The 21,574-nt window shown below is 44.1% G+C and overlaps 1 protein-coding gene across 2 annotated transcripts in view; it reads right to left on the reverse strand.

The window, feature by feature from the left end:
* Positions 1 to 146: 146 nt before the first annotated feature.
* The window catches only part of appl2 (adaptor protein, phosphotyrosine interaction, PH domain and leucine zipper containing 2), a 114,235-nt gene continuing 92,807 nt past the window's right edge, over positions 147 to 21,574 (reverse strand). For both annotated transcript variants that reach the window (XM_069909350.1, XM_069909351.1), the window contains 6 exons: positions 20,912 to 20,964; positions 15,603 to 15,777; positions 3,137 to 3,173; positions 2,738 to 2,884; positions 1,467 to 1,514; positions 147 to 301 (listed from right to left, as the gene is read on the reverse strand). In XM_069909350.1, the coding sequence (XP_069765451.1) occupies positions 182 to 301; positions 1,467 to 1,514; positions 2,738 to 2,884; positions 3,137 to 3,173; positions 15,603 to 15,777; positions 20,912 to 20,964 (580 nt within the window). In that variant the 3' untranslated portion in view covers positions 147 to 181. The remainder of the gene's footprint in view (positions 302 to 1,466; positions 1,515 to 2,737; positions 2,885 to 3,136; positions 3,174 to 15,602; positions 15,778 to 20,911; positions 20,965 to 21,574) is intronic.

Here is a 21,574-nt window from a genome sequence, read left to right on the forward strand (position 1 = left end):
TAAATGTGCTGTGAGCCCCTGTTGAGAATGGCTGGACTGTAGCTTAGCCCTAATTTACCCCAAATTACAAGTACATGAATAAACACTGATTCAGTTTCCCCACAGCTTCACCCGTGTAGAGTTCAGAAAAAGTCAGATCAGAGAAGTAAAGATTGCAGGTTTTAATTGGGGAGGGGGCACATCAGGCTTCTGATTCCAAACAAGTGTCGTTTTCATCTTTATCCGTCTGATGGAGAAGAAAGAATTGCCCGTCTGTGTTGAGTTTTGTTGATTTCATTAACTCAGCCAAAGCTTCAGGGTCCTAAAAGACAGAATTGTTGCTATATGTTAAAAAAACTGAATGCACTTTGCCCTCCATAGGTAGGTAACAACTGTCCTGTCTTGGTGGGAGAAACAGAGGCATTTCTCGCTGCTGGTTTTCCTCCATCCACATCCGACCCTCTCGCCTTTCCCAGTTCATCCACTGAAAACATTAACTCACATTTCCCTGTAACTCTAGCATTTTGGTTCACTCCACACTCCCAGAGCTGCAAGATTTTGCTTTAGTTTGAGAAGTGAGAGGAAAGCTCACTCCACCCCGACGATTGGAGCAGAGCATGAAGGGTAGGAAAGGGAAGAACTGAGGCAGGCAGCATCTCCCCTGATCAAATCGTTTGGATATTCTCCATGATGAGCCCCTGCCTTTCCAGTGCAGATCAATTCTGTCCTTTGATATTTTGCTTTAATAGATTCACTGGCCTGCAATTACCAGCCTTGTCCCCATGATCCCCTTCAACATGCTCCCCAGTCACCTGAGGCCAAAGGCTTGGAAATATGCCAGCCACCCACAGTACCACAGAATGGTCCAGCACAGGAACAGACCCTTAGGCCTACGTGTCAGTGTTGACCACAATGCCAATCTAAATACAATAATGCCTACGTATGGTCCATGAATCCTGCTGAATGTATCGGCCTGTCTGTCCCTCCTGGAATTCTCCAATGGCAAAGTCCAACCCCATCTCAATACAGAGAGAGCCCACTTCTCTTCTCTGGCTCCACACAGATTATCTCCACAGCCCTGCTAACCCTTTACAAAAACTCTTGGGAGTTCAGATCAGCCATGACCTTTGCAATGTATTCTCGCAGTTTCAACGTTGAAATCGGCCTGCCCCAATTCAGATCCATTTCCTGACCATCCCAATCCCGGATATTTCCTGACCATCCAATCTTCCAGGAAAGGCCAGCACACACACAAACAGCAAGGCTCACTGAAGATATCTGGCCATTCATTTATCTCACCTCTGAAACAATTCCTTTGAAGGTAAAAACAGATCCCTATTTCAAATTATCCATATATGCACGAGCAAGAACTAACACCAAATGGGTAGAAGACATTGAGTGTCACAAGCTGCCAGCACCCAAATCCGAGTTTAAGATTCTCTTGCATTACAGCCTGCAGCATTTATTAAAGCCAGTTGAACACTCACCTTGGCAGCCTCAGTAATTTTCCTTCCGAAATCTATTACGGAGCAGATCTGTCAGACAAAGAGAATACGTCAGGCAGAACAGCCAGTGCCAGCCCACTGGTGGGGCAACCAGCCCACTGGTAGGGCGGCCAGCCCACTGGTAGGGCGGCCAGCCCACTGGTAGGGCGGCCAGCCCACTGGTAGGGCGGCCAGCCCACTGGTAGGGCGGCCAGCCCACTGGTAGGGCGGCCAGCCCACTGGTAGGGCGGCCAGCCCACTGGTAGGGCGGCCAGCCCACTGGTAGGGCGGCCAGCCCACTGGTAGGGCGGCCAGCCCACTGGTAGGGCGGCCAGCCCACTGGTAGGGCGGCCAGCCCACTGGTAGGGCGGCCAGCCCACTGGTAGGGCGGCCAGCCCACTGGTAGGGCGGCCAGCCCACTGGTAGGGCGGCCAGCCCACTGGTAGGGCGGCCAGCCCACTGGTAGGGGCTTTAACAGTTGAGGTGGTGGATCAGCCACCACACTGGTAGGGTGGCCAGCCCACTGGTGGGGCAGCCAGCCCACTAGTAGGGTGGCCAGCTCACGGGTAGGGCAGCCAGCCTACTGGTAAGGGCTTTAACCGTTAGCTGGTGGATAAGCGGCATCTTTGAATCTACATCAGGGACGGGTGCCCTGACAAGCCCACAGTGAGGATCCGACCTCTGTCTCCTTTTGCCGATTTGCTCTCACTGGCTCTGCGACTGAGGGCAGACGGAGGCAACTGCCATGCAGAGACATACACAGATCCCCGTTCATCACCTGAAGCGAGGAGCCTATACACCTGTCTGTGACTAAACAGTTCCAGGATGTGCTGATACAAGACATGAGACTATATGAGATCTGGAGTGCATTGCTACGAGATTGCACTGAAACCCCACCATGTGGTGATCAGATCCCACCCGGAGAACAGTGCAGCTTAAGTTCCTGGGGTGTGAGGAGATGTCTAAGAAGATTAGTCCAGGGTTAGAAGCACAAGGTGATCTGACTGATTCAATAGGAATTGTTCCTTCCACTGGAGAGCCAGTAGCGGGATAGACCCCAACACGTGGGGCTGGAAAATTTCCCATGGGGAAAATGGTGCTCAGACACTGAATCTGAAGATGAGGGACTTTGAACAGAAAGGGAATTGGAGGTCCTGGAGATCGGGAGGGAGTGACGCAGTGGTGAAAATAAGTGACAGGCTGTTCCTGGGGGGTGACGGTTAGTCCTGTTCTCACTGGGGAACAAGGGGTCTCAGTCTCAGAAGTCAAGTTACCTCATTTCCATCATTATTGGTTTCAAAGATGCAGCAGTTCAATGCAGTGTCGCTCTGAGGGTAAGAGTCAGGAACTCGCACCACAAAACCAATTAACCTCTTGTTGTCCTGATGGGTGGCAGACAGAGATACCTCACTGAGGAGAAACTGCAGAACAGAGGCAAAGATGAACCAGACTATTGCAGGGCACCCCTCGCAGCCTTGTCACGTAGAGCACACCCCACCCTCAGCGCCTGGTACCATCCAACCCCAGTCACTGTTAGAGCTCGCACTGAAAAAGGCTTTCAAAAATCAGCAATTTGAAAACTGTCCAATAGCTTTGTAAAATCTATTCTGAACTCAGTGAAAACATTCGAACTGCAATAATTGGAAGGAAAACAACAGGATATTGTTACTTACACTTCTTTTTGTGTTCTGAGTTTGTGAATCAATAAACCTGTAATAAATATAATGATTTATCAACGGACAGAAAATTGTGTTTGGCATTCATTTTTTCTCATATTTGCAATTCAAATATTCAATGAATTTTGTTCATTCTCCACAAAACAGTACATTTCAAATGGCTTTCTTTTCTACATCTTTCATAAAATTTGAGAAAAATATAATAAAAATCTAGTAAAAAAACTTTCAAATCCAGCATGCGTTATCCACAAAGGACAATTATAGTATTTAGTCAACAGTAAGTCAACTTTCCTCGGCCTTGCCAAAGTCATCTCACCCCCTCAGGACACTCTGCCCTCCACTCTCTGTGCACCAACACTCACCACATGAACAAACCAGCGGACAAGGGTGGCCCTGTGTGGTCCGACACACTGGCTTCTGCCTCGTGAAAGACGGATGACAGCTCTTAGACACCTCTTCTTGAACAGGACTCCACCAGACGGCATAAAGCCACCGTCTCACAAACTGACGTCATCACTTCCACACATCTCCATTCCAATGCCCCAACCTGATTGTTTCCTGACCCCCTCACCGCCTAGTTCCTCCTCCTTCCCAAGATCCACAAACCCAATGGTCCCAGCAGACCCATCACATCCGTGTGCTCCTGCCCCACCAAACTGGTCTCATCCTACCTTGACTCTGTTTTGTCTCCCCACCCTCGTCCAGTTCCTGTCCACCTACATCTGGGATACCTCACACGACCACCATTGCTTCAACAATTTCCAGTTCCTGAACTCCTCTGCCTTATCTTCACCATGAACCCTCATTCTCTATAACCCATACTGAAGGCCTCAAACCCCTTTGTTTCTTCCATCCCCTTCGGGTGGCAGAACTTGACCTCACCCTCAATAATTTCTCCCTTAACTCATCCCACTTTCTCCAGGTTAAGGGGCAGCCATGGGAACCCAAATGGGCCCTGGCGATACCTGCCTTTTTGTTGGCCTCATGGAGCAATCCCTGCTACAAGCCCACAGGCAAACCCCTCAACTCTTCCTTTGCAACAGCGACAACGACTCTGGTGCTGCCTCATGTACTCATGATGAGCTCACAAACTTCAGCCACTTGGCTGCCAACTTGCACCCCGACCTCACATTCACTTCGTCTGTCTCTAGCAACACTCTCCCTTTCCTCAATCTCCCTGTCTCCATCTCAGGAGAAAAACAAACTCTCAACAGACATCTTCTCCCAACTCCCCCGTTCACCTTTTCCCACCCTGTCCCCTGTAAGGATTCCATTCCTTTCTTTCAATCCCTCCCTCTCCATCCCACCTGCTCCCAGGATGAGGTCTTCTATACGAAATCATCCAGGATGTAAACAAATAAAGAAATGTCAGTTGGTTTATTCATACGTGCACAATCAGCCAACATTTTCCCCAGGTGCAGCAGTAACCGAAAGTAAAAAATCAGAAAGAGCAAGGAGAGTGAAAAAAGCAAATCTGAACGCTTTGTATCTTAATGCAAGAAGCATTTGGAACAAGGTAGATGAATTGGCTGTGGAAATTGAGACAAACAAATACGATTTGATTGGGATTACAGAAACATGGCTGCAAGGTGGGCAAGCCTGGGAACTTAACATCCCGGGGTATACGATATTTAGGAGGGATCGGCAAGAAAGAAAAGGGGGTGGGGTAGCATTGATGGTGAGAGAAGGGACCGACACGATTGACAGGAAGGATATTAACTTGTATATAGGCCTCCAAATAGTAGTGTAGAGGTGAGGGAAGGCATTAAAAGAGAAATTAGAGAAGCATGCAATAAGGGAACAGCTGTCATCATGGGAGACTTTAATTTACATATAGATTGGACTAGCCAAATTAGTAAAAATACTGAGGAGGAGGAATTCCTTGAATATTTACGGGGCGGTTATCTAGACCAATGTCGAGGAACCAACTCGGGAGCAGGCCATTTTAGACTGGGTATTATGCAATGAAAAGGGGCTAATCAACAATATTGTTGTACGAGGCACTTTGGGTAGGAGCGATCACAATATGATCGAATTCTCACTCGACATGGAGAGTGAAGAAATTAAAACTGAGACTAAGGTCCTGAATTTAAATAAAGGGAATTATGATGGTATGAGACGGGAGTTGAGTAAGATTGATTGGGTGGTATTTAAGAGGGGGGTTGACAGTGGATAGACAATGGAAAGCATTCACAGATCTAATGGAAGAATTGCAGAAATCGTTTGGCATAAAAATAAACCAAAAAAGGTGACTCAACGGTAGATAACAAGGGAAATTAGAGACAGCATTAGGTCCAAAGAGAGAGCATATCAATTGGCCAAAAAAAGTACCAAATCCGAAGACTGGGAACAGTTCAAGATGCAGCAAAGGAAGACAAAGGGATTAATCAAGAGGGCAAAAATAAATTACGAAAGTAAGCTTGCAGCAAATATAAAAACCAGCTGCAAAAGCTTTTATAGATATGTCAAGAGGAAAAGATTGGTGAAATCCAGAGTTGGTCCCTTGCAGTCAGAATCAGGGGAATATATAATGGGGAATAAGGAAATGGCAGACCAATTAAATTCTTACTTTAGTTCTGTTTTCACAAGAGAGGATACAAATAACCTCCCAAGGATGTTGGGAAACATAGAGACTAATGCAAGGGAGGAACTGAAAGAAATCAGTATCTCTAAGGACATGATCTTGGGGCAATTGAAGGGATTGAAGGCCGATAAATCCCAAGGGCCTAATAATCTACATCCTAGGGTATTTAAAGAAGTGGACATTCAATAGTGGAAATATTTTATGTTTTAGAAATGTTGTCTTACAATGCGTTCAAAAAAAGAAAGCAGAAATGGATAAGAAGGGAAGGTGGTGATAAGGAAACGGAAAGATAAACAAAGTATGAAATGGCCATGTTGAACTATATGACTTTAAATATTAATGGAATACATAACCAAATCAAAAGGAAGAAGCTGTTAAATTTACTGAAGAAAGAAAAAATTGATATAGCATTCGTGCAAGAAACACATTTAACTGAAGTGGAACACAAGAAATTAAAGAGAGATTGGATAGGACATGTAACAGCAGCATCATATAATTCAAAAGCCAGAGGAGTAGCTATATTAATCAATAAAAATGTACCAATCAAAATAGAAGAGGAAATAATAGATCCAGCAGGGAGGTATGTAATGATAAAATGTCAGATATATTCAGAATTTTGGAATTTACTCAATGTATACGCACCTAATGAAGAAGATCAAAAATTTATGCAAGATATGTTTTTGAAGATTGCAGACACGCAAGGGAATATACTAATAGGAGGGGATTTTAACCTCAAAGATGGATAAAACTGGAAAAAAGACTAACAGAAAGAACAAAGTAACCAAATTTATGATTAAATCGATGCAAGAAATGCAACTTTTGGATATATGGAGGAAACAACACCCAAAGGAAAAGAAATATTCATATTATTCGGGTAGACATAAAACATACTCAAGGATAGACCTATTCCTGTTATCAGCCCACATTCAAGGAAGAGTTAAGAAAACGGAATATAAAGCTAGATTGTTATCGGATCACTCACCCCTGTTATTGGCAATAGAGCTGGAGGACATCCCACCAAGAATGTATAGATGGAGATTAAACTCCATGCTACTTAAAAGACAGGATTTTAGAGAATTAATTGAGCGAAAAATTAAAATGTACTTTGAAATAAATACGGAATCAGTGAAAAATAAATTTATACAATGGGACGCAATGAAAGCCTTCATCAGAGGGCAATAATAAGTTATGTAACTAAGATGAAGAAGGACTACAATCGGGAAATAGAACAGTTGGAAAGGGAAATAACAAATACAGAAAAAGAATTAGCAATAAAGGAAGATATAACTAAAAGAAGAGAATTGACAGACAAGAAAATAAAATATGAAACACTACAAACATACAAGGTGGAGAAGAACATAATGAAGACAAAACAGAAGTATTATGAGCTAGGAGAAAAAAACACACAAAATACTAGCATGGCAGCTTAAGACAGAACAAACTAAAAGAACAGTATTGGCATCAAGGAAAAAGGACAAACAAATTACATATAACCCAACGGAGATCAACGAAAACTTCAGGGAATTCTACGAACAACTATATCAAACTGAAAACGAAGAGAAAGAAGACAAAATAGATGAATTTCTAACTAAAATTGAACTACCGAAATTGCAAACAGAGGAGCAAAAATAAATTAATAAAACCATTTGAAATAGAAGAAATACAGGAGATATTAAAAAATTACCGAACAATAAAACACCAGGAGAGGTTGGACTCCCAATAGAATTCTATAAAACATTTAAAGACTTATTAATTCCTCCTCTCCTGGAAGTAATGAACCAGATTGAAAAAACACAAAATATACCAGATTCATGCAAAACAGCAATAATTACAGTAATACCAAAGACGGGGAAAGATCCACTAACACCAGCATCGTATAGACCATTATCTCTACATTACACAGATTATAAGATAATAGCTAAACTATTAGCAAACAGATTGGTCGACTGTGTACCAAAAATAGTAAAACTAGACCAAACTGGATTTATTAAAAAAAGACGAACAACGGTCAATATCTGTAAATTCATTAACTTAATCCATGCAGTACAAGGAAACAAAACTCCAAGAATAGCGGTTGCTTTAGACGCAGAGAAAGCCTTTGACAGAGTAGAATGGAATTATTTATTTAAAGTACTACAAAAATTCAACCTACCAGAGAAATATATTAATTGAATTAAAGCATTATATAAGGGACCATTGGCGAAAGTGACAGTAAATGGATATATATCAAACCAATTTAAATTAAGCAGATCAACAAGGCAGGGATGTCCACTATCTCCCTCACTGTTCGCGTTAGTTATAGAACCACTAGCAGAACTGATAAGAACAGAAAATAAAATAAGAGGGATAAAAATAAAAGAGAAAGAATATAAAATCAGTCTATTTGCAGATGACATCATAATATACTTAACAGAACCAGAAATATCAATAAAAGAATTACATAAGAAATTGAGGGAATATGGAGAAATATCAGGATACAAAATCAACGCAAATAAAAGTGAAGCAATGCCAATGAATAATGCGGATTTCACAAAGTTTAAGAAAGAATCACCATTTAGATGGCAAACACAAGCAATTCGATACCTAGGTATACAACTAAATAATAATCTCGGCCATCTATATAAACTAAATTATCAGCCTTTAATTAAAAAATTACAAGACGACTTAGAGCACTGGAAAGACTTACCACTAACACTGATAGGAAGGATAAACTGTATTAAAATGAACATCTTCCCAAGGATACAATACCTATTTCAATAATTACCAATTCACCTAACAGAGAAATTCTTCAAGGAGCTAAAGAAAATAATAAGGAAATTCTTATGGAAAGGGGGGAAACCGAGGATAGCACTAGATAAATTAACAGAATGGTACAAACAAGGAGGCTTACAACTACCAAACTTTAAGAATTATTATAGAGCAGCACAATTAAGATACTCATCAGATTTTTATCAAACAAGGGAAAAACCAGATTGGACCAGATTAGAGCTAGATAAAATAGGGGAGAAGGTACATGAACATAAACTATATAAGTGGGATGAAAAATTGGTGCAACGTAGGAATTCACCAGTATTGCACCATCTGCTCAACATTTGGAAGAAGATTCACATAGAAAGGAATAAAATAAATTATCAACTACCAAAATTAATATTGACACAAAATCAACTAATCCCTTTCACAATAAATAACCTTTCCTTCAGAGAATGGGAGAGAAAAGGTATCAAAAGAATAGAAAATTATTTTTCGGGAATTAAATTATTATCTTTTGAACAAATGAAGGACAAATTGGGAAACAGTCTGAGGTTACCAGAAAGAAGCAATTTTGAATATGTGATTACAGACACAATGATAATTAAAAAAATTATAACAAACATGTACATCAAACTGCAAGAAAAGGAGAACGAGGAAACAAACTGTAAACCTAAACAAAAGTGGGAACAAGATCTAAACATAAAGATAAAGAATGAAACATGGGAAAAGCTATGAGAAATACAATAAACATGAGGTTACGCATGATACAATATAATTAGTTACACAGGCTATACATCACACCCCAAAAGTGGGACCCAACAGTATCAGACAGATGTTTTTGCTGTAAAAAGGAAAGGGGAACAACAATACATGCAATTTGGGCATGTGAGAAAGTGAAAAAATTTGGGAAGATCTAAACCAGATATTAAATAAAATCTCAAAAAGCAATATACCAAAAAACCCAGAGATCTTCCTTCTAAGTAATATAAGAAATAAAGAATTTGGACTCAATTTGGATGGAGCACAAAAAAGATTTGTTATGATAGCCCTAGCTGTAGCAAAAAAATGTATATGTCAACCTGGAAATTAGAAGACAACTTGCGAATACAACAATGGTATATAGAAATAAATAAATGTATTCCATTAGAAAAAATAACATATAATTTAAGAAATAACATCACAATATTCAAACAAATATGGGAACCATACATGAAATACAATAGAGAAATCCTACCACGGACCTCCACCACCTAAAATGACAGAAGGAGAAGACAACGAAATGAACTGACTCAGTATGTAAAAGTAAAAGATAAAAATTTCTTGTTTATTTTATTAAGTGATGACATTGTTTAATGGGTTTAATGTATCTTATAGATTGAACTTTGAATAAATGGGAATGGGGAGTGAGGGAGGGAGGGAAGGGAGGGGGGAAAGGGGAGAAAATGACAAAAGAAAAATGTATGTATTTTGGTCAGTATGGTTTATAGTGTGAAAAATTTTTTAAAAATTTTTAAAAGTGGACATTCAGATAGCAGATGCTTTAAGAACTATTTTCCAGAACTCAATAGACTCAGCATCAGTACACATGGATTGGAGGGTATTTAATGTTACCCCACTGTTTAAAAAGAGGGGTAGAGAAAAAGCGGGGAATTATAGGCTGGTGAGCCTTACATCAGCAGTGGGCAAAATGATGGAATCCATTATTAAGGATGTAATAGCGGAGCATATGACTAGCAGAGAAGGGATCGGACAGAGTCAACATGGATTTACAAAAGGTAAATCGTGCTTGACAAATCTATTGGAATTCTTTGAGATGGTGACAGGTAAAATAGATGGGGGAGAGCCAGTGGATGTGGTTTACCTGGATTTCCAAAAGGCCTTCGATAAGGTCCCATATAAACAACTGGCTTACAAAATCAGGGCTCATGGGTTTGGGGGGAAGGTATTGATGTGGATTGAGAACTGGCTGGCAGATAGAAGACAGAGAGTTGGGATAAACGGCTTGTTTTCTGAGTGGCAGGCGGTAACCAGTGGGGTGCCACAGGGATCTGTACTGGGACCCCAGCTGTTCACAATTTACATTAATGATCTAGATGAGGGGATTGGATGTAATATCTCCAAATTTGCAGACGACATTAAGCTGGGAGGGGTTGTGTGCACTGAAGAGGGGGTCAGGAAGCTCCAGTGTGATTTGGATAAATTGGGGGACTGGGCAGGTACATGGCAAATGCACTACAATGTGGATCAATGTGAGGATATCCACTTTGGTAATACAAACCGGAGGGCAGATTACTATTTGAATGGCAATAGATTGGGAGATGGGGAAGTGCAGAGAGACCTAGGGGTTCTTGTGCACCAGTCTCTGAAGGCGAGCATGCAGGTACAGCAGGCGGTTAAAAAGGTAAATGGTATGTTGGCCTTCATATAAAGAGGGTTTGAGTATAGGAACAAGGATACCTTTCTGCAGCTGTACAGAGCCTTGGTGAGACCCCACCTGGAGTATTGTGTGCAGTTTTGGTCACCTTATCTAAGGAAGGATGTTCTTGCAATGGAGGGAGTGCAGAGGCGATTCACCAGGCTGATACCTGGAATGGCAGGAATGACTTATGAGGAAAGATTGCGCAATTAGGGATTGTACTCACTGGAGTTTAGAAGATTGAGAGGGGAATCTCATAGAGACATATAAAATTCTGGCAGGACTGGACAGAATGAATGCGGAAGGGATATTTCCAATGGTGGGGGAGTCCAGAACCTGGGGCCATGGTTCGAAGATAATAAGAAAACCATTTAGAACCGAGATGAGGAGGAATTTCTTTACCCAGAGGGTGGTGAATCTGTGGAATTCATTGCCACAGAGAGCAGTAGAGGCAGGTTCAAGAGGGAATTAGATCTATTTCTTCAGTATAAGGGAATTAGGGGTTACGGAGAGAAGGCGGGGACGGGGTACTGAACTGTAAGATCAGCCATGATCTCATTGAATGGCGGAGCAGGCTCGAAGGGTCGAATGACCTACTCCTGCTCCTATCTTCTATGTTTCTATGTTATTTGCAGGTGCAGCAGGTTATTAAGATGGCAAATGGAATGTTGGCCTTCATCGCTAGAGGAATTGAATTCAGGAGTAGGGAGGTAATGTTGCAACGGTATAAGGTACTGGTGAGATAGCACCTGGAGTACTGTGTCCAGTTCTGGTCTCCATATTTGAGGAAGGATATACTGGCTTTGAGACAGTCCAGAGGAGGTTTATTAGGTTGATCCCTGGGATGAAGGGGTTGACTTATGATGAAAGATTAAATCATCTAGGATTGTATTCGCTCGAGTTCAGAAGAATGAGAGGAGATCTTATAGAAACATATAGGATTATGAAGGGTATGGATAGGATAGATGTAGGAAGGTTTTTTGAGCTGGCCGGGGAAACTAAAACGAGAGGACACAGTCTGAAGATTCGGGGGAGTAGATTTAGGACAGAGATGAGGAAAAATAGTTTTTCCCAAAGAGTAGTGAATGTTTGCAATTCTCTATCCAGGAAAGTGGTTGAGGCTGCTTCATTAAACATATTTAAAATTCAGTTAGATAAATTTTTACATGATAGAGGAATTAGGGGATATGGGGAGAAGGCAGGTAGATGGAGTTAGGTTATAAATTAGATCAGCCATGATCGTATTGAATGGCGGAGCAGGCTCGATGGGCCATTTTTGGCCTACTCCTGTTCCTACTTCCTATGTTCCTATGTTCCCAATTCTGCCGCACCCACAGGAAAAGGGATCATTTATGTTCTCTGACAATAATCTGAACTCTGAAACGTCCTTCCCCTTCAAACAACATTCCATCCCCTACAGTATCAGCAACAGGAACCTTACTCACAACTCCTCCATGTTCCGCCCTGGCCCATCCATCCCCAGAGGTCACAAGGTCACCACACATCCAACACAGAATCCGCAAAACCCGCCACTGACAATGTAAACACCAAATTCATCTTCTCCGCTTTCATCAATGACCACTCCCTCCATTACACACTCATTCATTCATCCCACCTCCTCACTCAGCACCATTCAGGGTCCCAAACATTATGGCCATGTGAAGAAACATTTCTTTAAAAAATGGAGGTGATGCTGAAGCTGCTGGTGTGGACCTGGGACAGTGGGGATGGTCCAGCTCCTGGTGTAGACCTGGACCAGTGAGGACTCGGTGCAGCTCCTGGAGTAGACCTGGACCAGTGAGGACTCGGTGCAGCTGCTGGTGTGGAACTGGGTCAGTGGGGATTCAGTGCAGCTCCTGATGTGAACCTGGGTCAGTGGGGATTCAGTGCAGCTCCTGGTGTGGACCTGGGTCAGTGGGGACTCGGTGCAGCTGTTGGTTGGACCTGGGTCAGTGGGGACTTGGTGCAGCTACTGGTGTAGACCTTGGACTGTGGGGACTCGGTGCAGCTGCTGGTGAAGACCTTGAACTGTGGGGACTCTGTGCAGCTGCTGGTGTGGATCTGGGTCAGTGGGGACTCGGTGCAGCTGACACTGATGCGGTTCTGGAACTAGTGAATGCAACATTTCCCCCATTTAAATTATCTTTCTCGGGCCTATGATGATGTGACCAGACTGTGTATTAACGACATATGGGAAAAATTGTGATGTGGAATGTGTCTGACTTTATCTAATAAAGATGATGTGATTGAGAGGAATACTCGGTGTGTTGTCAACATGGCAAACAACAACCAAGACATAGATGAGGACATTGAGGAACTACTAGAGGTGGTTCCTGAAGAACTAACAAATGAAGAGTGGACAAGAATGAAGAACTGAATGGGAAAGTAAAGTGCAGAAGGAGAAGAACATGTGCAGAAGGGGTTCACTGTTCACATTTTATGGAGACCTTAACAGCTTGCTGAAGAGTGGTGAAGAGATGAACCAAACACTGAACACTTTTCACTGATAGGGAGGGATGCTCCTGCAGTGTTTGCAGCAGATAAAGACATTTATGAAGAAAAGAACAAGCAAACAAGGCTAACGACACAGCCATGTTCCTGAAGAAGCCGACACCTACCCAAGAAGAGCCCTAGCAAGGTCCTTCTGGGCGTTACCGAGTGACAGCTCATGAGTGGAAGCTCTTCGACCTGAGACTCTGCCCAGCTGAGCTGTGGGAGGGTGAAGACCAGAGATGTGGATCACCGTCCTCTTGCTTAAATGATGTGCGATTTTGACTCAAAAGATGTTTACATTAAAGTTTAAAAAGTGAAATTTATTTAATTTAAAAAACTGACTTATCTGGTGCTCTCTCTCATAATGACTTTTTTCAACCATCAATAATTGATCAATCTTTTTCTATTTGGAAAATTAAGGAAGGCTGTTTAATGTCTTTTGAACAACTGCCAAGTAAATATTATTTACTAAATTCTCTTTTTTTTTGCTATGTATAGATTAGAAACTTCTAAAATACCATATTTCTGGATTTTCCATTTGTACATCCACCAGATTTAGTTGATAATATTTTACAATTGAATCCTTCTCAGAAAGGGTTATTTGGAATTATATATTTGTGGTGGCCCACTAAGTACGTGGCCAAAACGGCGAGAACAGCGGCTGCAGATGGCTAAGGAGTTTCGCTCTCATAAAGGCGCCAGGCTTTCCCGCTCCATGTTATCGCGGAGCAAAACCCGTGCACACTCCAAAATTGTTTTGTATGAGCGGGTGACGTCACTTCCGGCGAGAGCATACAAGCTGGTCGAATGAATGCTGATTAAACCAGTTTGGATTACAGGTCCAACTGAGCATCGCAACAAATGGTGACCCCTAAGGTCCGAACAATATTCAGACCAAAGAAGACCAACGCTTCATCATTGCATGCAGTCTCACTGAAGCTGCTGACTCTCTGGATGTCATAACCATGCGTATGGTTCGACGAGGCAGAAACAGAGTTCAACAACTGGCAAGTAACCTCTGATTCCACACACTACTACGATGTAGTCAGCTCCCTCGATGAGGAAGTGGTGAACCAGGTTGCGGATTTTATACAGATGCCTCCAGAAGAGGGCAAGTACACAGCGTTCAAAGAAAACCTCATAAGAACAGCTCTCATGCAGTGAAGGGGGTGCCCGCTTGCTCCACCTGGATGACCTAGGGGGCAGACGCCCACCAGCATTAACGAATTAAATGCTGGTCCTAGCCAAAGGCCACTCTCCCAACATCAGGCATTCCTGGAACATCTACCAGAAGACATTTACCTACTGCTAGCTGACGCACACTTTAGTGACCCCTTTTTAAGATGGCAGCTCAAGCAGACATGCTGTGGAGAGCCACGAAAGAAACCACGTTGCTCATTGCACAAGTTATCAGGAAACACAACCAGCCGCAACCTCGTCCGCCTCCAACAGCAGTACACTCTCGAGCAGTGGTGTTTCTACCACCAGAGATGGGGCACAGAAGCCCGCCATTGTCGCCCACCCTGCATATTTCTGGGAAATGCCAGGGCCACTTCCTCTATGTCTGGGACAGACAGTTCGGATGCCGCCTCTTGGTTGACACCGGAGCAGAAATCAGTGTCATTTCCCCGACGGGGCATGACACGAGCAATGGGAAAGAACAACCTACCCCGAGGGCTGCAAATAGCAGCATAATAAACATCTGCGGCACCCTCACAGTCCAGCTGCAATTTGGTACCAGCTGTCTCACGTGGGATTTCACACTGGCCACCAGACTTCCTGCGAGACAACAGACTGCTGGTGGACCTACAGGGAAAACGACTGGTTCACGCCAAAACGTTCCAGACGTTCTCTCTAGGTTAAGCCAAGCTCCTTGCCCCACACTTGAACTTGGTCACACTCTCGGGGATGAGTTCTCCAAGATCCTGGCAGACTACCCATCAGTGCTAGCCTATAGTTCATGGCAACCACGCCCAAACAGTATCATTTACCGACCTGGGGTCCACCACTCCATGCCAGAGCCCGCAGACTCCCCCCAGACGAGCTCTGCACAGCAAAGGAGGAGTTCAAAGAATGGAGGAATTGGGGATCATTCGGCGACCTGACAGCCCATGGACCTCCCCCCTTCGTATTATGCTTTGCACAAAATGATGACACATCAGCCGGCTACTTCCTGGACAAGTAGAAGTGATGGGTGTGAAGCCGACAGCCAGACTTGCCTCAGCATCCTGGAGCTGACCACCATTTGAAACTCAGACATCCGGAAGACGTTATGGATGGCTCTTGCGGCCAAGACCTGCCTCATCGCTTCATAGATGACTTCATTGTCCTGGTCTGTTCCTGTTTTGATGGAGCCCAAAAATCTCACGGTAAATACTTGGTGTAGAAGTGGATCTGTGAAAAAAGTTGAAATTATATAAAATGTAGCTTAGAACAAGCCTTTCAGCCTACAAGATCGTGCTGACCATCTACTCTACAATTATTTAATCCTTCCCTCCCTCATCCACGTGCCTATCTAAGAACCTTTGAAATGTCCCTGTTGTACCAGCCTCCACCATCACTCCCAGCAATGAATTCCAGGTACCCAACACACTCTCTAGTCACCCCAGGACAAAGGAACTGATTGGCTGCCATATCTACAGGTAGACCCCGATAGGGTTCGGTTTCAGGACTTCCATCATAAGTCAGAAATATTGCAAGTCAGGGTCTATCTGTACAGATCCAAAATAAACATACCGACAGTCTGATCATGCATTCCCGGAACAAGTCACAAAAAAACCATTCAAAATCAGACAAAATAAACAGTGGAAATAACAAGAGCTGCACAAAAAGACCCCATCGCGATGAAAGTGTAGAAACATACGCTGTTTTGAATAAAGATTTTCAGCGTCCTCTCTCAGGCCACCCGCGCATCTGAGTTCCCGACGTCCAGGCCACTATGCCTCCGAGCTCGTTACCATGGTTGGACAGAGGACCTGTGGTTGGGAGCTTGGATGCTCAGGCGGTCAGGGAGAGGACACTGAAAACTTCTACAATATTCAAAACAGCGTATGCTGAACATAATCACCATCACTGTGAGAGTCGCGTCACTGTGCCATGTATCACAAGTGCGGGGAAACATCAGAACTCAGATCCTGATCGTATTATAAGTCAGAATATCGTAAATTTGGATCTATCTGTGTGCCCCTCATTATTTTATCTACTCCATTAAGTCACTTCCATCCTTCATCACTCCAAAGAGAAAGCCCCACCTTGCTTCATAAGACAAGTTCTTCAACCTAGGCAACATCCTGGGAAATATCCTCTGCCCTTCTCTGAAGCTCCCACATCCTTCCTGTAATGAGGTAGCTAGAACTGAACACAATATTCCATGCGTGGTCTCACCACAGTTTTATAGAGCTGCAACATGACCTCAAGGCTCGTAACCTCAATCCACTGAATACTGAAGACGGGCACACCATAAAACCATAAACCTTCTTAACCACCCTATCGATCTGCACAGCAACCTTGAGAGATCTATGAAAGTGTGCCCTAAGGTCCCTCTATTCCTCCATAATTTTATGAATGCTGCTATCAAGGTCTGATATATTTAGACATACAGCACTATAACAGGCCATTTTGATCCACGAGTCCATGCTGCCCAATTTACACCCATGAACTTACCCCCCGGTACGCTTTGAACGGTGGGAGGAAACTGGAACCCCTGGAGAAAACCCACACAGACACGGGGAGAATGTACAAACTTCTTACAGCCAGCACGGGATTCGAAGTCCCCGTCCGGTCCCAATTGCAGCCGCTGTAAAATCATTGCACTGACCACTACACCAACCATGTCACACTTCTGCAAATATTATTTATATTATTTACTTTCAAGCTTCACAATTTAATCCAGATTTATGATCAGAATACATACACGACATCGCATAATTTGGGTGAGGCAGAATTACCACTTAGTGGTGGTGCAAAAGAACTGTATGTAACGTACAGATGTAAACAAATAACGAACTGCAAAACAGAGAGAAAAATATCAAAAATGTGCAAAGCCAGAGTCCTTGATTGAGTTTGTTGTTGAGGAGTCTGATGGTGGAGGGGGAGCAGCTGTTCCTGAACCTGGATCCTGTACCTTTCCTGATTGCAGTGTTGGGGTGTGGATCCTTGATGATTGCTGCTGCCCTCCGAAGGCAGCTTTCCCTGTCGATGTTCTCGATGTTGGGGAGGGTTTTGCCTGTGATGTGCTGGGCTGTGTCCACTACCTTTTGCAAGGCTTTACCCTCAGAGGTATTGGTGTCCCCAGACCAGACCATGATGCAACCAGTCACCTCCACAAACTCCTGAGGAAGTAGAGGTGCTGACATGCTTTCTTCATGATGCCATTAATGTGTTGGGTCCAGGAAAGATCCTCTGAGATAGTGACTCCCAAGAACTTAAAATTTGCTCACCCTCTCCACCTCTGATCCCCCAATGATCACCAGATTGTAAACCTCAGGCTTTCCTTTCTGAAGTCAACAATCAGCTCCTAAGTTTTGGTGACATTGAGTGCAAGGTTGTTGTTGTATCATTCAGCCATGTTTTCTATCTCCATCCTGTATGCTAGCTCATCCCCTTCCTTTATACAACCCACTACCATGGATTTGCAGATGGTGTTATTGTCGTATCGAGCTGCACAGTTATACATGTTAAGTGAGTAGAGCAGGGGCTAAGAACTCAGCCCTGTGGTGCTCCAGTACTGATAGAGATTGTTGAGGAGAAATTCTTACCAATCTTCATTGATTATGGTCTGGAGGTGAGGAAATCCATGATCTAATGGGGTGTTAACTCCCAGGACCAAGAGTTTGCTGATCAGTTTTGAGGGGATGATGGTGTTAAATTCTGAACTGTTGTCAATAAAGAGCATCCTGATATTTGCATCTTTGCTGTCCAGATGTTCCAGGGCTTTATGTAGAGCCAATAAGGTGGCATCTGCCGCAGACCTGTTGCTACGATAGGAAAATTAGAATGGATCCACGTCACTGCTCAGGCAGGAGTGTGGACCTCCAACCAAAGAAGTGGATTGCAATAGAATCTCACTGACCCCTCTACAATCCCCACTGCACTGAAGCTTTCTGACCCATGTAATCAGCCAGAATTGCTCGACTACAATGTGCAGCCAATGGAAGCCCTCGGCCGAGCCAGTGGCTGGACGTCTCAGTTCTGCTACGCCAATCCAAGGTCTCGTTCTGGACAGCTCTCAGCACATTTTGCTCTTGGGATCGTATTTTTTGCATGTTTTACATTTCTTTTAGATTTCAAGTTCATTGTCACATGTACCAAAATTCAGTAATAGAAGTTGATTTGCGAGCAGAGCAGTAGATATCTCATACATAGTACATGGAAGACGGAGGTTACAGAGAGATCAGTTGGGAGGAGAAAAGGCAGCAGCACATTACATTTTGGATTTCAATCAGGAGTCAGATAACAGTGAAAAAGAAACCTGGACCCATCAATCTTCTCCTGACAGGAAGGGCGTGGAGCATTGTCCAGACCCCAGTCTTCACACTCCCCAAGTTGTCCAGTCCCAGTCCCCTCACCACCCAGACTCCATCCGCACTCCCCTCATTACCCAGATCCCTCACCACCCAGACTCCGTCCGCACTCCCATCACTACCCAGACCCACTCCCCTCACCACCCAGACCCCGTTCCCACGCCCCACACCACCCAGCCCCCGTCCCCACTCCCCTCTCCACCGATAATGTACTGTTTAGCACATTGCTGTTACACCACCATCGATTCAGGTTCACATCTGGCACTGTCTGTAGGGGGTTTGTATATTCTTCCCGTGACCTGAGTGGGTTTTCTCTGGATTCTCTGGTTTCCTCCCACCGTTCGAAATGTACGGGGGTTGTAGGTTATTTGCGTGTGATTGGGCAGTACAGGCATGTGGGCTGGAGGGGCCTGTAACCGCAATGTATGTCTAAATGGGATAAATGAGGGCGGCATGGATAGTGTAGGGATGGCACGGTTGGTACAACGCTGTTTCAGCGCCAGTGAACAGGACCGGAGTTTGCATCCTGTGCTGTCTGTAAGGAGTGTGCACGTTCTCCCCGTGTCAGTGTTGGTTTCTTCTGGGGGCTCCGGTTCCCTCCCACTGTTCGAAACGTTAATTGGGTGGTGCAGACATATGGGCCAAAAGGGCCTATCACCGTGCTGTGTGTCTACATTTAAATTTTCATTTTACTGAAACATCACTTTTCTTTCTTGCTCTGTGAAGATTTTTTCAAATCCTTATGTGGTACTTGGTGCACTTTATGTCCCTGCTTGGCTGCAGCAAGTAAGAATTTTGGTATATTTCTACAATGTACTTGAGTATATGAGCGGCCAAGAGGGGTTGCGGACTCCAGGGAGCAGCGGCCAGCGCAGGGCACCAGAAATGGGATAGAGATCACGGCGCCAGATGAGTGGGGGGCTCAGCGGCTGGGAATCCACACAGACTGCATGCAATGTGGTAGGGGGTCCCACGCGGGCTGCGTGCTGCTGGAGGATGGCTCATGGAAACCAGGTATCAGAGCCAGGATTCGAGAGGGTGCTGAAGGCAGAAGGGCGCCGAGGGCTTCCTAATCCTGTCGAAAGTTTGACCGGGGAGCACGGGTTACTGACACAGAGGCTGCAGGTGCACTAGAGGCAAATTCACAGACACTCAGTGACTGTGTTGAACTGTGAGGGGGCAGCGGGTGACACTAACGGCAACGCTTTGTCTGCCTTTGGCAGGCAGACAGTGATTTCATCTAATATTACATGTTCTGTAATATTGAGCTTGTCAATGGTGAATCTGGAGTAGGAAACCATCTGCTGAAGGAATTCAGTGGGAGAAAACGGATGGTCGACATTTTGAACCAAAAACCTTCATCAGGACCAATTACATCCGCACAGCCTTAAACCTGGAGTTTTGCAATTTTAGTAACCAGGCGTCCCACTCCTACTCCTGCCATTTTTTCCTCTCTCTCTCTCCCCTTTCCTCCCCTCCTCTCCCAATGGTCCCTCCCTCTTTCTACCAATCCCACCTATCCTGTTCCTCATCACAGCTCTTCCCCCCCCCCCCACTTTATCTACAAGCCATCACCCCTTTTATCTCATTTTGATAGTGGCTTCCCATAGATGCAGGGATTGTCCATTAATTCTCTGCTTGTTTGAGATTCCTGCATCTGGGGTCTTTCTGTTCTGTTCCAAGGGAGTGGAATGGGATGAGCTTGGACGACATAAATGGGCCCATGACTTTTCACACTTCAACCAGATTGGTTGGTTGGTGCCTACTACACACTCACACACCTACACACACCCTCAGACACTCACATTCACACAAACTCTAAACACACTCACTCACACACACACTCCTACACACATTCACATATACACACACACTCACACCAACCCATACACACGCACACACACACCTACCCACACACCCCTAATTATCAATGTTCTGCTTTCATCTTAAGTTTAATTAATTCCAGTTACAAACTGAATAACCCATTCATCTAAAAGGTTTCTTACCCTCGAAACCACCTTCTTTGTCCGGGTCTGATTCTCCAAATGGATCTGTACATCTGAAAGATGTTAACCAATCAAATCACACTGACACATTTCCACAGAGCACTACGGCACAAAGGGCCATTCAGCCCATCTAGTCTGCGATGACCTATTGTTCTACCATCCTTACCCCTCCCATTCACATACCTTCCCAAATTTCTCTTAAACATCAAAATTGATGAACAGCGTGTGTCTGTGTGTGTCCCTGGGTGTGTGTGTGTGCGCGTGTCTGTGCGTGCGTTCATACTATAGTCCAAAGAAGTTATATTTTGTCAGGTTTTATATATACAGTCAGATGATAATAACAAACTTGAACTTGAAGACTGAGCCACATTCACCATTTCAGCTGGCAGCTCGTTCCACACCCCCACCACTACCATTAGTTTCTTCTGTGATGAAATGCTTTGAGAGCCTGGTTAAGGCCAGAATTAAGATGTACATAAGAAAAGATCTGGACCAGATCCAATTCACCTATCATCACAATCGTTCCACAGCAGATGCAATATCGCTGGCTCTCCACTCAGCTCTGGATCACCTCGAAAACAGCAACTCATCCATACGACTGTTCTTCATCAACTACAGCTCAGCCTTCAACACCATTATTCCCTCAGTGCTGGTCAAGAAGCT

This window comes from Narcine bancroftii, chromosome 13, assembly GCF_036971445.1.
Source record: "Narcine bancroftii isolate sNarBan1 chromosome 13, sNarBan1.hap1, whole genome shotgun sequence".
In the NCBI taxonomy this organism is placed as follows: Eukaryota; Metazoa; Chordata; class Chondrichthyes; order Torpediniformes; family Narcinidae; genus Narcine; species Narcine bancroftii.